The sequence below is a fragment of the Somniosus microcephalus genome, chromosome 1 (genome assembly GCF_052327205.1).
Source record: "Somniosus microcephalus isolate GS21.2 chromosome 1, FLI_Smic_1.0, whole genome shotgun sequence".
Lineage (NCBI taxonomy): Eukaryota > Metazoa > Chordata > Chondrichthyes > Squaliformes > Somniosidae > Somniosus > Somniosus microcephalus.
The window spans coordinates 304,429,986-304,454,000 of record NC_140987.1 but is presented as its reverse complement, the minus strand read 5'-3'; the positions used below and the strand labels follow the sequence as shown (position 1 = coordinate 304,454,000).

Genomic DNA, 24,015 nt, shown 5'->3' with positions numbered 1-24,015 from the left:
CGAAGGTTGTTTTTGTGACTGGAAGCCTGTGGCCAGTGGGGTACCACAGGGATCGGTGCTGGGTCCCTTGCTGTTTGTGGTCTACATTAATGACTTGGATATGAATGTAAAGGGTATGATCAGTAAGTTCGCGGATGATACAAAAATTGGTAGGGTGGTAAATAGCGAGGAGGGTAGCCTTAGTCTGCAGGACGATATAGATGGGTTGGTCAGATGGGCGGAACAGTGGCAAATGGAATTTAACCCGGAAAAGTGCGAGGTGATGCACTTTGGGGGGACTAACAAGGCAAAGGAATACACAATGAATGGAAAGACCCTAGGCAAGACGGAGGGTCAGAGGGATCTGGGTGTGCAAGTACACAGATCCCTGAAGGCGGCGGAACAGGTGGATAAGGTGGTAAAAAAGGCATATGGGATACTTGCCTTCATTAGCCGAGGCATAGAATATAAGAGCAAGGAGGTTATGATGGAGCTGTATAAAACACTGGTTAGGCCACAGCTGGAATATTGTGTGCAGTTCTGGTCGCCACACTACAGGAAGGATGTGATCGCGTTAGAGAGGGTGCAGAGGAGGTTCACCAGGATGTTACCAGGGCTGGAGCGCTTCAGCTATGAAGAGAGACTGGGCAGGTTGGGTTTGTTTTCCTTGGAGCTGAGGAGGCTGAGGGGGGACATGATTGAGGTGTACAAAATTATGAGGGGCATAGATAGGATGGATGCTGAGGAGCTTTTCCCCTTAGTAGAGGGGTCAATAACTAGGGGGCATAGATTCAAGGTAAAGGGCGGGAGGTTTAGAGGGGATTTGAGAGAGAACTTTTTCACCCAGAGGGTGGTTGGAGTCTGGAACTCACTGCCTGAAAGGGTTGTGGAGGCAGAAACCCTCACAACATTTAAGAAGCATTTGGATGTGCACTTGAAATGCCATAGCATACAAGGCTACGGGCCAAATGCTGGAATATGGGATTAGATTAGACAGGGCTTGATGGCCGGCGCGGACACGATGGGCCGAAGGGCCTCTATCCGTGCTGTATTACTCTATGACAACTTATATTCCTACCCAGCTTTGTATCATCAGCAAACTTGGATATATTACATTTGGTCCCCTCATCCGAATCATTGATGTAGATTGTGAAAAGCTGAGGCCCAAGCACTGATCCTTGCGGCACCCCACTAGTTACAGCCAGCCAACCCGAAAATGACCCGTTTATTCCTACTCTCTATTTTCTGTCTGTTAACTAATCCTCAGTCCATGCTAGTATATTACCCCTAATCCCAGGAGCCCTAATTTTGTTCAATAACCTTTTGTGTGGCACCTTATCGAATCCCTTCTGAAAATCCAAATACAGCACATCCACTGGTTCCCCCTTATCTATTCTAATAGTTACAACCTCAAAAAACTAACGGATTTGTCAAACACGATTTCCCTTTCATAAATCCATGTTAACTCTGCCCAATCCTATTATTATTTTCTAAGTTCCCTGTTACCACGTCCTTAATAATAGATTCTAGCATTTTCCCTACTACTGATGTCAGGCTAACTGGTCTGTAGTTCCCTGTTTTCTCTCTCCCTCCTTTCTTAAATAGTGGGGTTACATTTGCTACCTTCCAATCCGTGGGAACCATTCTAGAATCTATGAATTTTGGAAAATGACAACCAATGCATCCACTATCTCTATAACCAACTCTTTCAAAACCCGAGGATGTAGGCCATCAGGTCCAGGGGATTTATCGGCTTTCAGTCCCATTAATTTTTCCAGTACTGCTTGTTTACTAATATGAATATCTTTCAGCTCCTCATTCTTGCTAGACCCTTGGTTGTCCACTATTTCCGGGAAGTTTTTTGCGTCTTCCGTGAAGACAGACACAAAGTATTTGTTTAATTTCTCTGCCATTTCCTTATTCCCATTATAATTTCTCCTGTCTCAACCTGTAAGGGACCCATATTTACTTTCGGTAATCTTTTCCATTTTACATATCTATGGAAGCTTTTACGATCTGTTTTTATGTCTCTCGCTAGTTTACTCTCATTCTATTTTCCCTTTCTTTATCAATTTCTTGGTACCTCCTTTGCTGAATTCTAAAATCCTCCCAATCCTCAGACTTACTATTTTTGACAGCATTATAAGCCTCTTCCTTTTATCTAATACTATCTTTAACTTCTCTTGTTAGCCATGGTTGGACCACTTTTTTTCTGTGGGGTTTTGTGCCTTAAAGGAATGTATATTTGTTGTAAATTATGTATTACTTTTTTAAGTGTTAGCCGTTGTTTGTCCACTGTCACACAATGTAGTTTCCCAATCTACCTTCGCCAACTCTCCCCTCATACCTACGTAGTTTGCTTTGTTTAGATTTAAGACCCTAGTTTCTGATTTAACTAAGTCACTTTCAAACTCAGTATAAAATTCTATCATATTATGGTCACTCTTCCCTAAAGACCCCTTTACTAACATACATAGAAGATAGGAGCAGGAGTAGGCCATTCGGCCCCTCGAGCCTGCTCCGCCATTCAATGCGATCATGGCTGATCATCCAAGTTCAGTACCCGGTCCCTGCTTTCTCCCCATACCCCTTGATCCCTTTAGCCTTAAGAAATATATCCAACTCCTTCTTGAATATATTTAATGTATTGGCCTCTACTGCCTTCTGTGGTAGAGAATTCCACAGTTTCACCACTCTCTGGGTGAAGAAATTCCTCCTAATTTCTGTCCTAAAAGGCCTACCCCTTATCCTTAGACTGTGACCCCTGGTTTTGGACTCCCCGACCATCGGGAACATCCTCCCTGGCTCTAGTCTGTCCAGTCCTGCCAGAATTTTATAAGTTTCAATGAGATCCCCTCTCATTCTTCTAAACTCCAGCGAGCACAAGCCCAATCGTCCCAATCTCTTCTCATACGTCAGTCCTGCCATCCCAGGTATCAGCCTGGCGAATCCCCGCTGAACTCCTTCCATGGCAAGAACATCCTTCCAATTACTACAAGGTTATTAATTAACCCTTTCTCGTTGCACAATACTAGATCTAAAATAGCCTGTTCCATAGTTGGTTCCTCAACATACTCGTCACACATTCTATGAAATCTTCCTCCACACTATTGCTGCAAATTTGGTTTGCCCAATCTATATGTAGATTACAGTCCCTCATGATAATTTGGTCAGGTGGGCAGAACAGTGGCAAATGGAATTCAATACAGAGAAGTGTGAGGTAATGCATTTGGGGAGGGCTTACAAGGAAAGGGAATTGAGTAGTGTAGAGGAACAAAGGGACCTTGGGAGTGCATGTCCACAGATCCTTGAAGGTAGCAGGCCAGGCAGATAAGGTAGTTAAGAAGGCATACGGAATGCTTGCCTTTGTTAGCCGTGGCATAGAATACAAGAGCAGGGGGGCTATGCTTCAACTGTATAAAACACTAGTTAGGCCTCAGCTAGAGTACTGCGTGCAATTCTGGTCACCACATTACAGGAAAGATGTGATTGCACTAGAGAGGGTACAGAGGAGATTTACACGGATGTTGCCGGGAGTAGAGAATCTTAGCTATGAGGAAAGACTGGATAGGCTGGGTCTGTTTTCCTTGGAACAGTGGAGGCTGAGGGGAGACCTTATTGAGGTGTATAAAATTATGAGGGGCATGGATAAAGTGGATAGAAAGTACCTTTTTCCCTTAGCAGAGGGGTCAAAAACCAGGGGGCACAGATTTAAAGTAATTGGTGGAAGGTTTAGAGGGGATTTGAGGGGAAATTTCTTCACCCAGAGGGTTGTGGGGGGTCTGGAACTCACTGCCTGAAAGAGTGGTAGAGGCAGGAACCCTAACCACATTTAAAAAGTACTTGGACATGCACTTGGGATGCTCTAACCTGCAGGGCTACGGACCAAGAAGTGGGATTAGGCTGGATAGCTCTTTGTTGGCCGGCGCGGACACGATGGGCCGAAATGGCCTCCTTCCATGCTGTAACTTTCTGTGATTCTATGATGATTACTGTATTACCCTTGTAGCAAGCGCCTCTAATTTCCTGATTTATACTCTGCCCTACATTACAACTGTTTGGGGGCCTGTAAACAATTCCCACCAATGTCTTCTGCACCTTGCTGTTTCTTAGCTCCACCCAAACTGATTCTACTTCTTGATTTTCAGAGCTAAGATCCTTTCTCTCTACTGTCTTTATCCCATCCTTTAATATCAGGGCTACCCCTCCTCCTTTTCCATTTTGCCTATCCCTTCTAAAATTTATGTATCCTGGAATATTTAGTTCCCAACTTTGGCCACTTTGCAACCATGTCTCCGTTATGGCTATTAGATCAAACCTGTTAATTTCTATCTGCGCTATTAATTCATCTATTTTGTTGCGAATGCTTCGTGCATTCAGATATAGTGCCTTTAGCTTTGACTTATTTCTCTTTTTCCCTGATGTCACCTTAGTCACTGATGCCTTATTCCCTTTGTTACTCTCTCTGTCCCTTCCTGACCCACTCTATTTATTTTTACCCAGAACTCTACTCTGCTCTAGAGCCTTGATATTTCTCTCGCTGCTTTTAAATTTACTCTTTCCTGAATCCTCCCACACCCCCTTCATTAGTTTAAAGCCCTGTCTACTGCCCTAGTTATTCGGTTCGCCAGGACACTGGTCCCAGCCCGGTTTAAGTGGAGCCCGTCCCAACGGAACAGCTCCCTCTTTCCCCAGTACTGGTGCCAGTGGCCCATGAACCGAAACCCCTTCCTCCCACACCACTCTTTGAGCCACGCATTTAAACCTCTAATCTGTTTGTCCCCATGCCAATTTGTGCGTGGCTCAGGTAACAACCCAGAGATTATTACCTTTGCGGTTTTGCTTTTTAATTTGGATCCTAGCTCCTCAAACTCCCTCAGCAGAACCTCATTCCTAGTTCTACCTATATCGTTGCTTCCTACGTGGACCACGACAACTGGATCCTCCAACTCCCCTTCCAACACCGGGCAGGCAACACAACCTTCGGAACTTTTGGTCACGGCTGCAGAGAACAGTATCTATCCCCCTGACTATACTGTACCCTATGTGTCAGCTGTGGCTCAGTTGGCAGTACACTCGCCTCTGAGTCAGAAGGTTGTGGGTTCACTCCAGGGACTTGAGCACATAAAGCTAGGCTGACACTCCAGTGCAGTGCTGAGGGAGTGCTGCACTGTTGGAGGTGCCGTCTTTCTGATAAGATGTTAAACCGAGCCCCCGTCTGTGTTCTCAAGTGGACGTAAAAGATCCCATGGCACTATTTCGAAGAAGAGCAGGGGAGTTATGCCCGGGACCTGGCCAATATCACTAAAGCAGATTATCTGGTCATTATCACATTGCTGTTCGTGGGAGCTTATTGTGCGCAAATTGGCTGCTGCGTTTCCCACATTACAGCAGTGACTCCACTTCAAAAAGTACTTCATTGGCTGGAAAACGCTTTGAGACGTCCGGTGGTCGCGAAAGGAGCTATATACAGGAAACTTTCTGGTATCCGGCACTGATGGGACCGAGCTGGTGCCGTACCATCAAAACTGCCGTAGAAACCAGCGCAAATGTTAAAACATACGGAACTTTTGAGCTCCGTGTGAATCAACAAACCCTGTTGCTTAGCAACAGCTTCAAAACAGTCGGCCGCAGCTTAAAAGCGTCTGTAGCTAAGCAACAGCTTCAGCTAGACCTTGCAGAGCCTGACTGGAAAAAAAAAGCAACGAGAAGTAAAAAAACTTATAGGAAACGGCTCCTGAATTTTGCCGGTAGATAGAGCTTTCCGGACATTTAACCTCCGGTTAAACGAAAGTTTCCTGTAAATGCAAGTCTTTCTTTCTTTACCACAACTACATTCCCTTTCACTCCCCCCCCCCCCCCTTGAATGGCCTCCTGCAATTTTCAGCCTGCTCATCCATCCTACAGGCTTTTCCCTCATCCACACAGGCAGCAAGACCCTCATAGCTGTTGGACAAGGGCAAAGGCCGAGGCTCCTCCAGCACTGCACCTGGGGTGCCCTTACCTGCCTGAGTTGCAGTCACACCGTCCTGTCCCTGACCACTAACCAGACCTGTACCACTACCTAACCTAAGGGGTGTGACTGCCTCCTAGATCAAAGTGTCCAGGTAACTCTCCCCATCCCTGATGCCCCACAATGTATTCACCTTAGACTTCAGCTCAAAAACTCTGATCTGAAGTTTCTCAAGATGCAGGTACTTACTGCAAACATGGTTGTCCGGGATCACAGTGCTCTCCACAAACTCCCACGTGCTGCAGTTGCGGCACACCGCCTGCACTGCCATCCCTACATGACCTTGATTTATTTAATTTGTATTTATGTAACTTAGTTTACAGTGTAGTTTCCTGACTACTTGCTTGATCTAGATTAAGTTAAGGGTGCTGAAATTAAATACCTACCTGTAACATAAATACCTACCTATAACACAAAGCACTACAAGTAGTGTAGGTAAAAATCAGCAACTCCCCCCCCCCCCCCCCCCCTTCAAATCCCCACTCTTCCCAAATTCCCAACCAAAGCACTCTGTTCAAGTCCACTCCATTTAATCCTGCTCTGTGCTCTGCAGAAATGTTTACTTTTATACACTTGCAGCCTCACCCAATTTACAAGTGATGATTCAGCCCCCCTGCTCCTGGTGATTAGCGTCTATTCAAGTCAAGCACTTAAACCTGACAGACCATTAACTGCCACTGGCTTCTGTTAACTACAGTTTATATAGTTTTAAATTTCTATGTTAAAATGAAGAAATACATGGGCTTCTCGCATTTGGTGTTTTGAGGTAAGTGCAGAGGCAGGAGGGAAAGGGAGACTTAAGAAGATGGTTAGTCATGGAAATGAGAAGCATAGAGTGGCTCTTCCCTTGGAAATTATCCTGGAGTAGTACGTGGTTTTGGCTGAGGAGAGCAAAACATAGTGTAGTGTGAAATAACAACAGAAAATGCTGGAAAAACTCAGCAGGTCAGGCAACATCCGTGGAGAGAAATTTGAGTTGACGTTTCGGGTCGAACCCTTCTTCAAAACTGGAAAGAAAAGAAAACAGATCGAAGGCAGGGCTGCGATCGGACAAAAGAAGTGAAAGAAACAAAAGAGCTAGACGAGATGGTAATAGGCTGAGATTAGGTGTAAAGTGTACTGGCAGGGCAAGAGATAGCAGCCAGGTGTGAGAGAGAAACAAAAGGAAAGGGGGGGGGGGAAGGAGTGGAAAAATTACAAGAAAAAATGTGTAATAGGGGCCAAGGTTATCATCTGAAATTGTTGAACTCGATATTGAGTCCGAAAGGCTGCAGAGTGCCTAATCAGAAGATGAGGTGCTGTTCCTCGAGTTTACGTTGAGCTTCCGTGGAACAATACAAGAGGCCAAGGACGGTGAGGTCCGAGTGGGAATGGAGTGGTGAATTAAAATGACAGGCGACCGGAAGCTCGGGGTCACCCTTACGGACTGAACGGAGGTGTTCCGCAAAGCGGTCACCCAATCTGCATTTGGTCTCCCCAATGTAGAGGAGACCGCATCGTGAGCAGCAAATACAGTATACTAGATTGCGAGAAGTACAAGTAAATCGCTGTTTCACCTGGAAGTGGTCAGTGATCAAGACCTCGGGTGCAGAGACGTCAGAACAGATGGCAAGGTTAAGGGGGAGACCAAGGATATGAGTAGACTAAATTTATGAAAAATTAGATTGAGTGGACATGAGTGCAGTGAAGTCAGAGGAGAGAAGGCTAGTGGAGTTGAAGTGTTGGTCACTTGATGCAAAGGTTAAAGGAGAGGATATTAATATGAGACTTGGGAGTGGTAGATGATTGGATTTTAAATGAAATGTATGAGAGACGGAAGTGAGTGAGTTTCTTTAAGAACAAGGGGCTGGAGGAGTAGAGGAGAGCTGCCACCATGGTAATTTGAGTGGGGCAGGTGGTGGAGACTGTAGCCACGTGGGCAGGCTTATGTAACGAGAAAAATGTTGCCACCCACGAGCCATGTATCTTTCATTGCCAGGATGTAAATAAGATCATACATGATGAGGATTTGTATGGCAAGGGACTAGTTTTGTGAGTGAGCAAACAGCTTGGAGCGATATATGGAGGTGGTGGTGATTGTCTATCTGCCAGCGGGGTCAGGGGCCAGTGGCGGAAGAAGGGAAGCAGGATGTGGACACGGTTGGAGAAATTAACTCCCAAGCAGTGTACTGGGCGAAATGGCTGGCAGGAGCGGAAGATGAGGTAGTTGAGTGATGGCTACTGTGGGAGAGCTTGTGGCAGATAATCTGTGGACTTGCTCATGAGAGATTTGTGCTTTAGATGGCTGCAGGAGAGGAAGTACACTGTGGAAGGAGGGATCAAAGGAGGTGTGGTGCTGGAGAAGGGGGCGATGAAATGTGACATAGCCATAGAAGGTAGCATGCCCTGGTGAGGGGAAGAGGACAAGAGCAGGACTCGGGAGGGCGAAAATAAAAATAGAAGTAAGCTCAGGTCTGGAGTAGCAGCCAAGGTTGTGCTCGTGAATAGGCACAGATAAGATATGATGATCAATGGAAACATCAGAGTCTGAGGACCAGGAAGCAGTAGTGGAATGAGGTGTAGATGAGGTGCAAAGAAACCTGGAGCAGTGACCAGTCAGCTAAGAGGGGTCCAATTTAGAACCAGCAGAGTAGTAAATCCGGGAGTGAAGTAAAATGTCAGCCAAGTTGATAATGAACTTTGACCTAGAAAATGCAGTGAATTAAGGGAGCTGAAGGAGAAATAGAGAATCTATGAAAACCAGCAAAAGTTGAATTAAAGGATCAATGTCTCTTAAGAATTTGGGAGTGAGTTTTATCATTTGGTTGTTCCTCATCCCATGATGCACACAGTGATAGTTGGAAAAGCTGCGACTGAGACTTTCAAGAATGCTAAGTTCTAATTATCATGGGCAACATTAATGTCATACAGAGCCTACACCGGCCCAGTTTGTAGATCTGTTTAGTCTTCAAAGAAAACTATTGGTGCTGGACTCGAGTCTATTGTCGAGTAGACCAGTGGACTTCAAGACGTAGAAGTCATCCTGACTCCTAACCTGTTTCTTTAGTCCTTCAGACTTGAGCTTAGTCTCATTGATGTCGGTCCTAAAAGCCAAAATACAGGCTACAATGCAAAGAAACATATTAATAAGGTTCTGGTAGAATAGATAAGGGAGAACCAGTGGATGTGGTGTATTTGGACTTTCAGAAGGCTTTCGATAAGGTCCCGCATAAGAGATTAGCGTGTAAAGTTAATGCACATGGGATTGGGGGTAAGGTACTGACGTGGATAGAGAACTGGTTGGCAGACAGGAAGCAAAGAGTTGGAATAAACGGGTCTTTTTCCGAGTGGCAGGTAGTGACTAGTGGGGTACCGCAGGGATCAGTCCTAGGACCCCAGGTATTCACAATATATATTAATGATCTAGACGAGGGAACTAGATGTAATATCTCCAAGTTTGCAGATGACACAAAGCTGGGTGGGCGTGTGTGCTGTGAGGAGGATGCCGAGAAACTCCAGTATGATTTGGACAGATTGGGTGATTGGGCAGATGCATGCCAAATGCACTATAATGTGGATAAATGCGGGGTTATCCACTTTGGTGTCAAAAACAGGAAGGCAGATTATTATCTGAGCGGCAATAGATTGGGAGAAGGGGACGTGCAACAAGACCTGGGGTGTCCTTGTGCACCAGTCACTGAAGGTAAGCATGCAGGTGCAGCAGGCGGTTAAGAAGGCAAATGGTATGTTGGCCTTCATAGCGAGAGGATTCGAGTACAGGAGCAAGGATGTCTTGCTGCAGTTGTACAGGACCTTGGTGAGACCATACCTTGAGTATTGTGTGCAGTTTTGGTCGCCTCATCTGAGGAAGGATGTTCTTGCCATGGAGGGAGTGCAGCGACGATTCACCAGACTGATACCTGGGATGGCAGGAATGACGTATGAGGAGAGGAGAGGACATATAAATTGGCCAGAAAAAGCAGTAAACCTGAGGATTGGGAGCAATTTAGGATTCAACAAAGGAGGACAAAGGGATTAATTAAGAGGGAGGAAAATAGAGTATGCGAGCGGCGGCCGCAACACTAACTCTGAACGGCGGCCGGAACACAGAGCCGGAGCGGCGGCCGGGACACAGAGCCGAGCGGCGGCCGGGACACAAAGCCAGAAGCCCGGGAAAGGCCCGAGGAGCCAGGCCGAGACAGAGGCCTGGAGACCTCTGAGGGAGAGGGGAGCAGCCCGAAGGCACCATGAGGCAGCAGCTCCCAGACGCAGACAGTGAGTACGGGTCCTGCGGAGGGAGCCTGAAGCCAGGGAAAGGTCCGAGGAGCTGGGCCAAGACAGAGGCTCAGAGACCCCTGAGGGGGAGGGGAGCAGCCGGGAGACACCAGGAAACGGCAAATCCCAGACGCAGACCAGGACAGTGAGTACGGGGCCTGGGGAGGGCCTGGAGAGCAAGCGGATCCGGGGCCTGGGAAAGTTCGCGAGCAGGGAGAGGGAAACACCAAACCCGGGGCCCCAGAAAAGCGCATTCTAAGGTCAACAATAATTTCTACCTCAAAAATACTAAAAATGAGCGAATCAGAGGAGCCACAGCAGCTCACGAGGCACACTGAGAGCAACCTCTTCCAGATTCCCCCCAACACCAAAAAAAATGCTAAAAAATCGATCAAGAATGAGCAGCTGAGAGAAAAACCAGAAACTCTTTTTGCTGACTGGTACAGCACTGGGAAAAAGTGTAATCTCATTTTTTACTCCGATCAGTCAGCGGCTTGGATCACAGCAATAAAATCACACTATACCAGGGTTAAGCAGGAAAGAACCGCTAATGGGACCAAACTGAAAATTAAGAAACCAGGGGACCCGAACAGTGCAACCACGACTGTCAACATGTACGATAACGGAACAATATTGGTGCAAGGCAACCTCGACGACTTTGAAACGGCCTTCGAGACACTGAAAGAAATAACTGAGAGGGGAAGGAACAGCCCCAGAGTGGCTAACGGGAAAAGCGACTCGCACTCCCCCCACCATTGACAACTCAGCAGGAGTAAATCAGCCTGGTCAGGAGGTGAACGAGCCACACAGTTCTAACCAGACACTCACCCCGGGGCCCCACAGCCACATGGTACAGCTGACTAACCCCAGCGTAATTACCAGGGAGGAAGCCACACATACTCCCCCTACCACCTCCAGCTCACCAAGAGAAGAGCAACCTAGCCAGGAAGTGAGTGAGCCCTCCAGCGCCAACCAGACACATACCCCGGGATCACACAGCCAGATACAACTAAAGGATAAATTTAACCAGTTGGAGACAGAGCTGGTTAAACTTAGAGAGGAGGTCCTTAAACTGAAACATGAACAAAAGCAAGAGAGGGAGAGATACAGGAGAGAGCTGAATCTACTTGGGAATCAGGTGAAAGAGCTGCAGGAAAACAAAGAGAGCCATAGAGGAGAGATAGCACCATTAGACCAGCAGCCAGAGGCTAGAGATAAGACAATACAGAGCCCGACTGAACAGCTGCACTCCCACACTGAACAACAGGGCAGCACGGTGGCATAGTGGTTAGCACTGTTGCCTCACAGCGCCAGGGACCCGGGTTCGAATCCGGCCTCGGGTGACTGTCTGTGTGGAGTTTGCACATTCTCCCCGTGTTTGCGTGGGTTTCCTCCGGGTGCTCCGGTTTCCTCCCACAGTCCAAAGATGTGCGGGTTAGGATGATTGACTATGATAAATTGACCCTTAGTGTTAGGGGGATTAAATACGTGGGGTTACGGGGATAGGGTGGGATATGTGTTGGTGTAGGGGTTACGGGGATCGGGTGGGATATGTGTCGGTGCAGGCTCGATGGGCCGAAATGGCCTCTATCTGCACTGTGGGGTTTCTGTGATTCTATGAACAGCAGCAGACACACAATACAAGGGGTGCCACACAGACCGACCAGCATACTGAAGCTCAGTCTTCCCCCACCACTGTGGAACCACAAGCGAGCCACTCACAAGAGGAGCGCACACACCAGACACGACCACCCCAGTCCAACACACACCCTATGAGTCCAGGCGAAAGCCACCAGACAGTAAACACCAACAAGGCTGACATCGTAATACTCATAGACTCAAATGGGAAATTTCTATGGGAGAAAAAGCTCTTCCCTAGACATATAGTAAAAAAGATCCGGTGCCCAACAACAGACAGAGCCCTGGAATGGCTGACCAAAACCCGATTAGGCTCCCCCCAACACATAATAATACACACTGGCACAAATGACCTAAAGGCCCAGCAGAAAGGGGTAGCAACATCGCTCAGAGCAGTGATTGAGAAGGCAAGCAATACATTCCCAAACACTAGAATCACTGTTTCCACAATATTGCCGAGAACAGACTTTAACAACAAAACAATTCATGAGATAAATGCCAGCATAGCAAGAGACTGTGAATTAAAACACAACGTGCACCTGGCCCAACACCCCACCCTCGATGTGGAATGTCTTCACGACTGCGTCCACATCCACAGGAAACAAATATCGATCTTTGCTAAAGCCCTGAAGGACGTCGCTTTTATCCGGGTCCATACCCAGACTCCAGGAGGACCCCCCCCACCCCGACCACCAGAGATCAGCGGGGTACATACCAGGACTACTACAGAGACCACCACCACACCAACCGGGACCAGAGAGGATCCCCATGCACAACAACAATATCAGACCTGCACCACTCCTGTCCTACAGGGGAACAGGACCGCCCCCAGCCAGACAGAGGGAGAGATGCACAGGGCGTACGCAATACCTCAGGCAGAGACAATCCATTAAGAGACACTAAGCAGACGTGCAGCAGCACCTACTTCTGCCTTATGGATCAGAAAATGAAAAAAAATGAAGGACTAGTTACTAGAAAGAGTTGTAACCAAGTAGTATTAGCATTTATAGACAATTGAGATGATCTTTTTTCCCCCATTTAGACACGACAAGCACATATCATTCTTTAACCTATCATAGTAAAAGATCAAACTTAACATGAAGTCCTTATATATTTCGACCTGGAATATCCAAGGTCTACGCTCTTCGGTGCTCGACGTGAAGAGTAGGACCCCAGAGTTCATAGATGAAACTAAAGATCTGGATATTATCATTTTACAGGAAACTTGGTATAGAGGAGAAGGACACACTGGCCGTCCCCAAGGGTACACAGATACATAGATACATAGAAGATAGGAGCAGGAGTAGGCCATTCGGCCCTTCGTGCCTGCTCCGCCATTTAATGAGATCATGGCTGATCCTTTAATTCAGTATCCCGTCCCCGCCTTCTCTCCGTAACCCTTAACCCCTTTTGCCCGTAGAAATATATCTAATTCCCTCTTAAATATATTTAATGAGCTGGCGTACACTGCCCTCTGTGGCAATGAGTTCCACAGGTTCACCACTCTCTGAGTGAAGAAATTCCCCCTCATCTCTGTCCTAAATGGTTTAGCCCTTATCCTTAAATTATGTCCTCTAGTTCTGTTTTCACCCGCCAAGGGAAACATTCCTTCTGCATCCAGTCTGTCTAGACCTGTCAGAATTTTATACACTTCTATGAGGTCCCCTCTCAATCTTCTAAACTCCAGTGTGTACATCCCTAAACTACATAGTCTCTCCTCATAGGTCATTCCCGCCATTCCTGGTATCAGCCTGGTGAATCGCCGCTGCACCCCCTCCATGGCAAGAACATCCTTCCTCAGATGAGGCGACCAAAACTGTACACAGTACTCGAGGTGTGGTCTCACCAGTGCCCTGTACAGCTGCAGCAAGGTATCCCTGTTCCTGTATTCTAACCCTTTTGCTATGAAGGCCAGCATACCGTTTGCCTTCTTGACCGCCTGTTGCACCTGCATGCTCGCCTTCAGTGACTGGTGTACAAGAACACCCAGGTCTCTCTGTACTTCCCCCTCTCCCAATCTATTGCCATTTAAATAATAATTTGCCCTCCCGTTCCTGCACCCAAGGTGGATAACTTCGCACTTGTCCACATTATAGTGCATCTGCCATTTATCCGCCCAATCTCCCAGTCTGTCCAAATCGCTCTGGAGCTTCCTGGTCTCTTCCTCTGAGCCCACCCCACCTCCTAGTTTAGTGTCGTCTGCAAATTTGGAAATGCTGCATCCGACTCCCTGATCCAGGTCATTAATGTAAATTGTGAACAGCTGGGGGCCCAGGACAGATCCCTGTGGTACCCCACTTGTTACTGCCTGCCATTCAGAAAATGAGCCGTTTATTCCAACTCTCTGTTTTCTATCTGACAGCCAGTTCCCTATCCACGCCAAAACTTTCCCCTTTATCCCATGAGCCTCAATTTTCCATGCTAATCTTTTATGTGGGACCTTATCGAAGGCCTTTTGGAAGTCCAGGTACACCACATCTACTGGCTCTCCCCCATCTATTCTACCAGTTACTCCCTCAAAAAATTCCAATAGATTAGTCAAGCACGATTTACCCTTTGTAAATCCATGTTGACTCTGTCCTATCCTGTCCCCATTTGCTAAGTGCTCCGCTATTTCATCCTTAATGATGGACTCCAGCATTTTGCCCACAACTGATGTAAGGCTTACAGGTCTGTAATTACCTGCTTTTTCCCTACCCCCCTTTTTGAATAGTGGGGTAACGTTAGCTACCCTCCAATCCATCGGCACTGTTCCCGAGTCTAATGAATTCTGAAAAATCATCCTTAGTGCATCCGCTATCTCTAGGGCCACCTCCTTCAGTACCCTAGGATGCATGTTATCAGGCCCTGGGGATTTGTCCACCTTCAATCCCTTTAGCTTCCTTAACACCATATCCTTAGAGATATTGATTTGCGTCAGTTCCTCCTTTGCCAATGTCCCTATTTTTCCCGATATCCCAGGGAGGTTTTTTGTGTCTTCCTTCGTAAAGACTGACCCAAAGTATGCATTTAGTTGATCTGCCATTTCCTTATTTCCCATTATATATTCCCCCGTATCTGACTGCAATGGACCAACTTTGGTTTTCACCAGTCTTTTCCTTTTGATATATTTATAAAAGCTTTTGGAGTTAGTTTTTATATTTTCCGCCAGCTTGTTTTCGTAAGCTATTTTGCCCCTCTTGATCATGCCCTTTGCCCTCCTTTGCTCTATCTTAAACTGTTCCCAATCTTCCGCTCTGGCGCTTTTTTTGGCTATTTTATACGCCCTATCTTTGGATTTTATGCTGTCTCTAATTTCCCCTGTTATCCACGGTTGAGTCACCTTTTTAGATTTCCTTTTATGCCAGATTGGTATAAACAATTTTTGCAATTTTGTCATTCTATCTTTAAATGTTTGCCATTGTTTATCTACCTCCAGTCCTCTCAGGAACGTTGTCCAATCAGACCTACTCAGTTCCCGTCTCATGGCATCATAATTCCCCTTGTTTAAATTCAGGACCTTAGTCTCTGAGTCAATTTCTTCGCTCTCCATTTCGAGTGAGAAATCGATCATGTTATGATCGCTCTGACCCAAGGGTCCCCGTACAACAAGATTACTGATTAGTCCCTTCTCATTGCACAGTACCCAGTCCAATATAGCCTGTTCCCGAGTTGGTTCCTCGACATATTGATCCAGATAACCATCTGGTGGTCCCCTCCAATAAATTGCCAGGAGTAACCCAAGGCAGAGACTCCGGAGGCATACTGATTTGGTTTAAAACAGAGCTTAAGAATTGCATCAGATTTATAAAAAAAGGGCGAAAACCACATGTGGCTCAAAATTGAGAGGGGGATTATCTATAACACTCGAGATGTTTTCATTTGCGCACTCTATATCCCCCCAATGGAATCCCCGTACTTCAAAGAGGACACCTTCTCCAACATTGAGAGGGAGATTATCCAATTCCAGGCCCAGGGGAACGTGTTGATCTGTGGTGACCTCAATTCAAGAACTGGCGAAGAACCAGACTTCACCAATAATCAGGGAAACAATTACATATTCGGGAATAACCACTTCGATATCGCTTCCCATCCATACAGGCATAACTGCGACTAGCAGACAAATACTAACGGAAAACAGCTCCTGCAGCTCTGTCGAAGCCTGGGTCTGTACATTGTCAATGGTAGGTTCATGGGAGACCTCCTAGGAAGATCGACCTATTGCTCACCTCTTGGCTGTAGCACCGTAGACTATATGATTACGGATTTGGACCCATCCTCTTTCAGAGCATTCACAGTCAAACCACAAACAACACTTGTCAGACCACAGTCAAATTACTATGTATCTTAAAAAGACAGAAACAACCAACACAGAAACACAACCCAGTAAGCTGTACAACACCAAAAAATCGTACAGATGGGCCAAAAACAGCACGGAAAAATACCAGAAAGCAATTAGCAATGAATCAACTCGAGCTCTCTTGGACACCTTTCTGGATAACATATACACTCACAATAAAGAAGGCGTAAACCAGGCAGTGAATAACCTAAACAATATTTTTGATAATTTGGCAACAAGGTCAAACTTGAAAGCTCGCAAGAACAAACCCAAAACAAAAAACTATGAAAAATGGTTTGACCCAGATTGCCATAACATGAGGAAAAAACTTAGAAAAATATCAACTAAAAACACAGACAGCCAGAAAATGAGGAATTACACCTTACTTATTCACAGAATCACAGAAACCCCACAGTGCAGATAGAGGCCATTTCAGCCCATCGAGCCTGCACCGACACATATTCCACCCGATCCCCGTAACCCCTACACCAACACATATCCCACCCGATCCCCGTAACCCCTACACCAACACATATCCCACCCTATCCCCGTAACCCCTACACCAACACATATCCCACCCTATCCCCGTAACCCCACATATTTAATCCCCCTAACACTAAGGGTCAATTTATCATAGCCAATCAACCTAACCTGCACATCTTTGGACTGTGGGAGGAAACCGGAGCACCCGGAGGAAACCCACGCAAACACGGGGAGAATGTGCAAACTCCACACAGACAGTCGCCCGAGGCCGGATTCGAACCCGGGTCCCTGGCGCTGTGAGGCAACAGTGCTAACCACTATGCCACCGTGCTGTTATTGTCAGACACTAACACAATACAGAAACACACTCAGAACCAAAAAAGAGCAGTATATTAAGAATACACTCAGCTCCATTGAGGAATCCATTGATTCCAGTTGTTTCTGGGACAACTGGAATACATTACACAAAAAACAACATGACGAATTGGCCATTCAAAATGGAGACACATGGGAAAACCACTTTTGCAACATGAAATATGCAAAAAACTGGAAAAGCTCGAAATGGCCATAAAAGATAACCAAAACCCGCTAGACTCCATAATAACAGAAAAAGAACTAGTTGAAAAACTCAAGAACCTGCGACCAGGAAAAGCTTGAGGTGCAGACGGCATACTAAGCGAGATGATTAAACACACAGACGATAAAATGAAACTGGCTATCCTAAAACTCTTCAACTTGGTTCTGAGTGTCGGTTACTTCCCTGATATCTGGAACAAAGGACTCATAACGCCCATATACAAAAGTGGGGACAAAGACGACCCAAATAACTATCGAGGCATCTGTGTAAACAGTAACCTGGGAAAGGTATTCTGTAGTATCATAAACAAAAGACTTATAAACTTCCTTGAGGAGCACAATGTCTTGAGTAAAAGCCAAATTGGATTCCTGCCAAACTATAGAACATCAGATCATATCTTCACCCTACAGACCCTAATTGACAAACACGTTCATCAAAACAAAAGCAAAATCTACGCATGCTTTATAGATTTCCAGAAGGCTTTCGATTCCATCTGGCACGACGGTCTATTCCTGAAACTTATCGAAAGCCGGATAGGGGGAAAAACATATGATGTAATTAAATCGATGTAATTAAATCAATGTATACAAACAACAAATGTGCAGTTAAAATTGGAGACAAACAAACAAAATACTTCCCACAGGGGCGGGGGGTGACGCAGGGCTCGCCCATCTCACCGACACTCTTTAATATTTACATAAATGAATTGGCAAAACTACTTGAACAATCTACAGCACCTGGCCTCACCCTATATGAATCCAAGGTTAAATTCCTCCTCTATGCAGATGACCTGGTTCTGCTGTCACCAACTAAGGAGGGTCTACAGCAGAACCTGGATCTGCTGGAGTCGTTCTGCCAGACCTGGGCCCTGACAATAAATCCCCAAAAAACCAAAGTCCTTGTGTTCCAGCAAAGATCCAGACATCAGGGACCCAAAATAAATTTCACACTAGGAACAACCAAAATTGAACAAACCACTAACTACACATACTTGGGCTTAAAAATCAGTTCTACGGGAAATTTTCATCTGGTTGTGAATGAACTGAAAGAGAAAGCAAGAAGGGCTTTCTATGCCATTAAAAAATCAATCCAAATAGAAATCCCAATTAGCATTTGGCTCAAAATTTTTAAATCAGTAATTGAACCAATTGCACTCTATGGCAGTGAGGTGTGGGGACCGCTAACACAACAAGAATTTTCAAAATGGGACAAACACCCAATTGAGGTACTACATGCAGAATTCTGTAAAAGTATCCTCCGGACTCTCAGAAAAACCGTAAACAATGCATGCAGGGCAGAACTAGGCCAATATCCATTAATAATCACTCCAAAAAAGAGCCACCAAATTTTGGAAACACCTAAAAATGAGCAACCCCCACTGCTATCATTACGAAGCCCTGAAATGCCAAGAGAGGACCATAAAGAAGAATACCCTCAGTCAACTAGTCCTGGGACTCAGTGAAGTAACTACTAACACTACTAACAATAACCAGCCCCAGGACAGTGACAGCGTAACACAAAGAATTCGACCCAACACAATCGTCACTAAGCAAAAGGAAAAATATCTGTCATATTGGGCAGAAACAACAAAAACCCAAAACAAACTCAATTGCTACTTGGCCCTAAACAGACAATACAACATGGCTGATTACCTGACCATGGTAAAGGATAGCAAACTGAGAAAAACCGTGACAATGTACAGACTTAGTGAACATAGCCTAGCGATCGAAAAAGGTAGACACAGGCAGACCTGGCTACCAAGAGAGGACAGGATATGCTCTCACTGCAGTCAGGGAGTGGTGGAGACAGAGATGCACTTCCTCACAGCTTGTAGAAAATATCAGGGCATAAGGGAGAATTTCTACCCAAAATTCACAAAAATATGCCCGGAATTCAGAAATTTGAATGACGACCAAAAACTCCCATACCTACTAGGGGAAGAGAGAAATTGTGTAACCTTAGCGGCACACTATGTTACAGCTTGCCATAAACAGAGGGACAACCACTAAATATAAGAAAAGAGTATATACAAATTATATGAATGTATATTTATACACTCAGGGATATATCTGTTTATACACTGTATGGATAGATCTGTATTTTTGTGTTCAACCATGAATGTTTTTCGATGCTTTGGCAACATAAGATGTACCTTGTCATGCCAATAAAGCGATTTGAATTGAATTGAATTGAAGTAAGCTTTCAGGGAACATAAAAACTGAATGCAAAAGCTTTCATAGATATGTGAAGAGAAAAAGATTGGTGAAGTCAAGCAAAGGTCCCTTTCACTCAGAATCACGGGAATTTATAATGGGGAACAAAGAAATGGCAGACCAATTAAATACATACTTTGGTTCTGTCTTCACAAAGGAGGACACAAATAACCTCCCAAAGATGTCGGGGAACATAGGGTCTAATGAAAGGGAGGAACTGATAGAAATCAGTATTTGTAGGGAAATGGTGTTAGGGAAATTGATGGGATTGAGGGCCGAGAAATCCCCAGGGCCTGATAATCTACATCCTAGGGTACTTAAGGAAGTGGCCCTAGAAATAGTAGATACATTGCTGGTCATCTTCCAAAATTCGATAGACTCTGGAGCAGTACCAATGGATTGGAGGGTAGCTAATGTTACCCCACTGTTCAAAAAGGGTGGTAGAGAGAAAACGGGGAATTACAGACCGGTAAGCCTGACATCGGTAGTGGGGAAAATGCTAGAGTCCATTATAAAGGATGTAATAGCAGAGCACTTGGAAAAAAGTGATCGGATTGGACAAAGTCAATATGGCTTTACAAAAGGTAAATTGTGCTCGACTTCACACAGAATCACAGTGCAGGTAGAGGCCATTTCGGCCCATTGAGCCTGCACTGACACATATCCCACCCAATCCTCGTAAGCCCTACACCAACACATATCCCACCCTATCCCCGTAACCCCACGTATTTAATCCCCCTATCACTAAGGGTCAATTTAGCATAGCCAATCATCCTAACCAGCACATCTTTGGACTGTGGGAGGAAACCAGAGCACCTGGAGGAAACCCACGCAAACGTGCAAACTCCACACAGACAGTCACCCGAGGCCGGATTCAAACCCGGATCCCTGGCGCTGTGAGGCAACAGTGCTAACCACTATGCCACCGTGCTTAATCTACTGGAATTTTTTGAGGATGTAACTGGTAAAATAGATAAGGGAGAACCAGTGGATGTGGTGTATTTGGATTTTCAAAAGGCTTTCGATAAGGTCCCGCATAAGAGATTAGCGTGTAAAGTTAAGGCACATGGGATTGGGGGCAAGGTATTGACTTGGATAGAGAACTGGTTGGCAGACAGAAAGCAAAGAGTTGGAATAAATGGGTCTTTTTCCGAGTGGCAGGCAGTGACTAGTGGGGTACCGCAGGGATCGGTCCTTGGACCCCAGCTATTCACAATATATATTAATGATCTGGACGAGGGAACTAGATGTAATATCTCCAAGTTTGCAGACGACACAAAGCTGGGTGGGCGTGTGTGCTGTGAGGAGGATGCCGAGAAACTCCAGTATGATTTGGACAGGTTGCGTGATTGGGCAGAAGCATGGCAGATGCAATATAACGTGGATAAATGCGAGGTTATCCACTGGTGTCAAAAACAGGAAGGCAGATTATTATCTAAATGGCAATAGATTGGGAGAAGGGGAAGTGCAACGAGACCTGGGTGTCCTTGTGCACCAGTCGCTGAAAGTAAGCATGCAGGTGCAGCAGGCGATTAAGAAGGCAAATGGCATGTTGGCCTTCGTAGCGAGAGGGTTTGAGTACAGGAACAAGGATGTCTTGCTGCAGTTGTACATTGCCTTGGTGAGGCCACATCTTGAGTATTGTGTGCAGTTTTGGTCGCCTTATCTGAGGAAGGATGATCTTGCCATGGAAGGAGTGCAGCGAAGATTCACCAGGCTGATATCTGGGATGGCAGGAATGACGTATGAGGAGAGATTGGGTCGATTGGGCTTGTACTCGCTGGAGTTTAGAAGAATGAGAGGGGATCTCATCGAAACTTATAAAATTCTAACAGGACTAGACAGACTAGATGCAGGAAGGATGTTCCAGATGGTCGGGGAGTCCAGAACCAGGGGTCACAATCTAAGGATAAGGGGTAAGCCATTTAGGACAGAGATGAGGAGGAATTTCTGCACCCAGAGAGTGGTGAACCTGTGGAATTCTCTGCCAAAGAAGGCAGTAGAGGCCAATTTATTAAATATATTCAAGAAGGAGTTGGATATATTTCTTAAGGCTAAAGGGATCAAGGAATATGGAGAGAAGGCAGGGACCGGGTACTGAATTTGGATGATCAGCCATGATCTCATTGAATGGCGGAGCAGGCTCGAGGGGCCGAATGGCCTACTCCTGCTCCTATCTTCTATGTTTCTACATGTTCTGTTACTTTACACGGTAACTCAACTTGCTGGGCAGGACCTGCTTTTTCTGTGCTTTTCTTCTTCTGTCCAAGATTACAGAGGAAATAATACAATCTAGGTATATTCATATACTGGCAAAGGAAGAAGTGGTTCTTAGAGCTCTTCAACATCTTGCAGGGATACAAAACATTGTAGTAGATGCCTGGAGCAGGGTGCAACTACGTAAAAGATTTTAAAGTACTCCACCTTTCCCCTTCCAGCATGGTACTTTAAAGTTTTTAAACTAGTTTGGAAGGGCATGCCTTTCAATGTTTAAAATATTTATTTTACTCTTTTAAGGATGTACAGGAAGATTTGTTTGGTGACTGCAGTGTATCCTCCACTGAAGAGAGTGACAAGAAACAGATGTCCTTAACCAGAAGATTTGAGAAAACCATTACCATCGCAAAAGGCAATGCTAGCCTTGGTATGTGTTCAATATGGATTTGTTAAGCCTGCTGCTAAAGATACTTTTTCTAGCAATCACATTTTTAAGTTTTTCTGTTTATTGATCTACAGCCTTGCTGCCTAATTTAAATTCAATAAATAATGCTGTTGATTTTTTAGTAAATTCATGGATTTTATAGTTTTAGCAGTTTTCAGAGTTTGTTCATGGCAAATTCAGGGGGTAGTGACATCATAGCAGTCAAATGTTACAAAATCCAACTTGGCAAGATCTAGGCCACATTTATATGAGAAGTTCTGGGCCTTCTGCTCTCGCTATCTACAGCTCTTGGTTTACCAACCCTTGTGTTTTTGCTCTTGGATGGCTGTCATTTGTCATTGCTCCTCTGTTACTAGCACCACTAAGTTAAAGTTGAGTATATGAAATTGCAGACCCAAATGATTTACTTTCAAAAAGATTTTGTGAGGAACCGTATTTTTAAAAAAATTCCTTTTGATACTTCCCCGATAGCTCAATGAATGTATCCACAGAAGAACTGAACCATACAAACCAGGAAGATTCCAGGGGTACAAAAGTAAAATACTGCAGATGCTGGAAATCTGAAATGAAAACAGCAGGCCAGGCAGCACCTGTGGAGAGAGAAACAGAGTTAACATTTCAAGTCAATGACCTTTCATCAGAACTGGGAAAAGTTAGAGATGTAACCGATTTTAAGCAAGTGTGAGGCAGGGAAAGGGGGTTGGAAGGCAGGACTGATTAAATTACAAAAGGTATGATTGTACAAGGCAAAAGCAGATAGTAATGGGACAAGTAAAGAAACTAAAGATAAGTCTAGAAGCGGTGTAAATGGGAATGGCAGAATCATCAACAGCTGTCATGTGGGGAAAAAAAAAGGGGCAGATATTATGGACTGAAATTGTTGAACTCAATGTTGAGTCCAAAAGGCTGTAAAGTGCCTAATCGAAGATTCCAGGGTTGATGCACAGTCTGTTTTGTTAGCTGATCTTAGCCAGGGTGGCATTAGCGGTACTACAATTGACCTCATTTTAAGAAGGTGAAATTTGTGTAGGTTACGACTCCTGATTTGCTATCCAGTGACCACTCTTGGAAGTGCAGATATATGGCCACTAGGTGAGGACTGATCAGACTCTGGTATAGTGACTTTCCCTCCTCTTCATAACTGCTCCCTGTCAAATGTGCTGTCAGTACTTGCTGACAAGGCTGAAACATGAATTTAAAAAACTATATTCGTTCATGGGATGTGGGCGTCGCTGGCAAGGCCGGCATTTAATGCCCATCCCTAGTTACCCTTGAAAAAGTGGTGGTGAAACGCCGCCTTGAACTGCTGCAGTCTGTGTGGTGAAGGTACTCCCACAGTGCTGTAAGGGAGGGAGTTCAAGGATATTGACCCAGCGACGATAAAGGAACGGCGATATACTTCCAAGTCAGGATGGTTTGTGACTTGGAGGGGAACTTAGAGAGGTGGTGGTGTTCCCATGCGCCTGCTGCCCTTGTCCTTCTAGGTGGTAGAGGTCGCGGGTTTGGGAGGTGCTGCCGAAGAAGCCTTGGCGAATTGTTGCAGTGCATCTTGTAGATGGTACACATTGCAGCCACGGTACGCTGGTGGTGGAGGGAGTGAATGTAATAATGTTTACATTGGCAAGATACCAGAAGATAATCTGAGGAAGGGAAGAATTTGTTGAGAAATAGAGAGGAGAGGAGATTGCCTACAAAGCAGGTACAAAGTACACTGAGGGCATGTCATTGAGTGTTAATCACATAGAGCTTGTGCTACAGCACTAATCCAGTATTTACATAGAAACATAGAAGATAGGAGCAGGAGTAGGCCATTCAGCCCCTCGAGCCTGCTCCGCCATTCAATGAGATCATGGCTGATCATCCAAATTCAGTACCCTG

At 45.4% G+C, this 24,015-nt stretch overlaps 1 protein-coding gene across 1 annotated transcript in view; it reads left to right on the top strand.

Moving 5' to 3' along the window:
• mpdz (multiple PDZ domain crumbs cell polarity complex component) overlaps positions 1–24,015 on the top strand; it is a 399,568-nt gene that overhangs the window by 181,593 nt on the left and 193,960 nt on the right. The window contains exon 21 of the mRNA XM_085986223.1: positions 21,993–22,119. Within this exon, the coding sequence (XP_085842349.1) occupies positions 21,993–22,119 (127 nt within the window). The remainder of the gene's footprint in view (positions 1–21,992; positions 22,120–24,015) is intronic.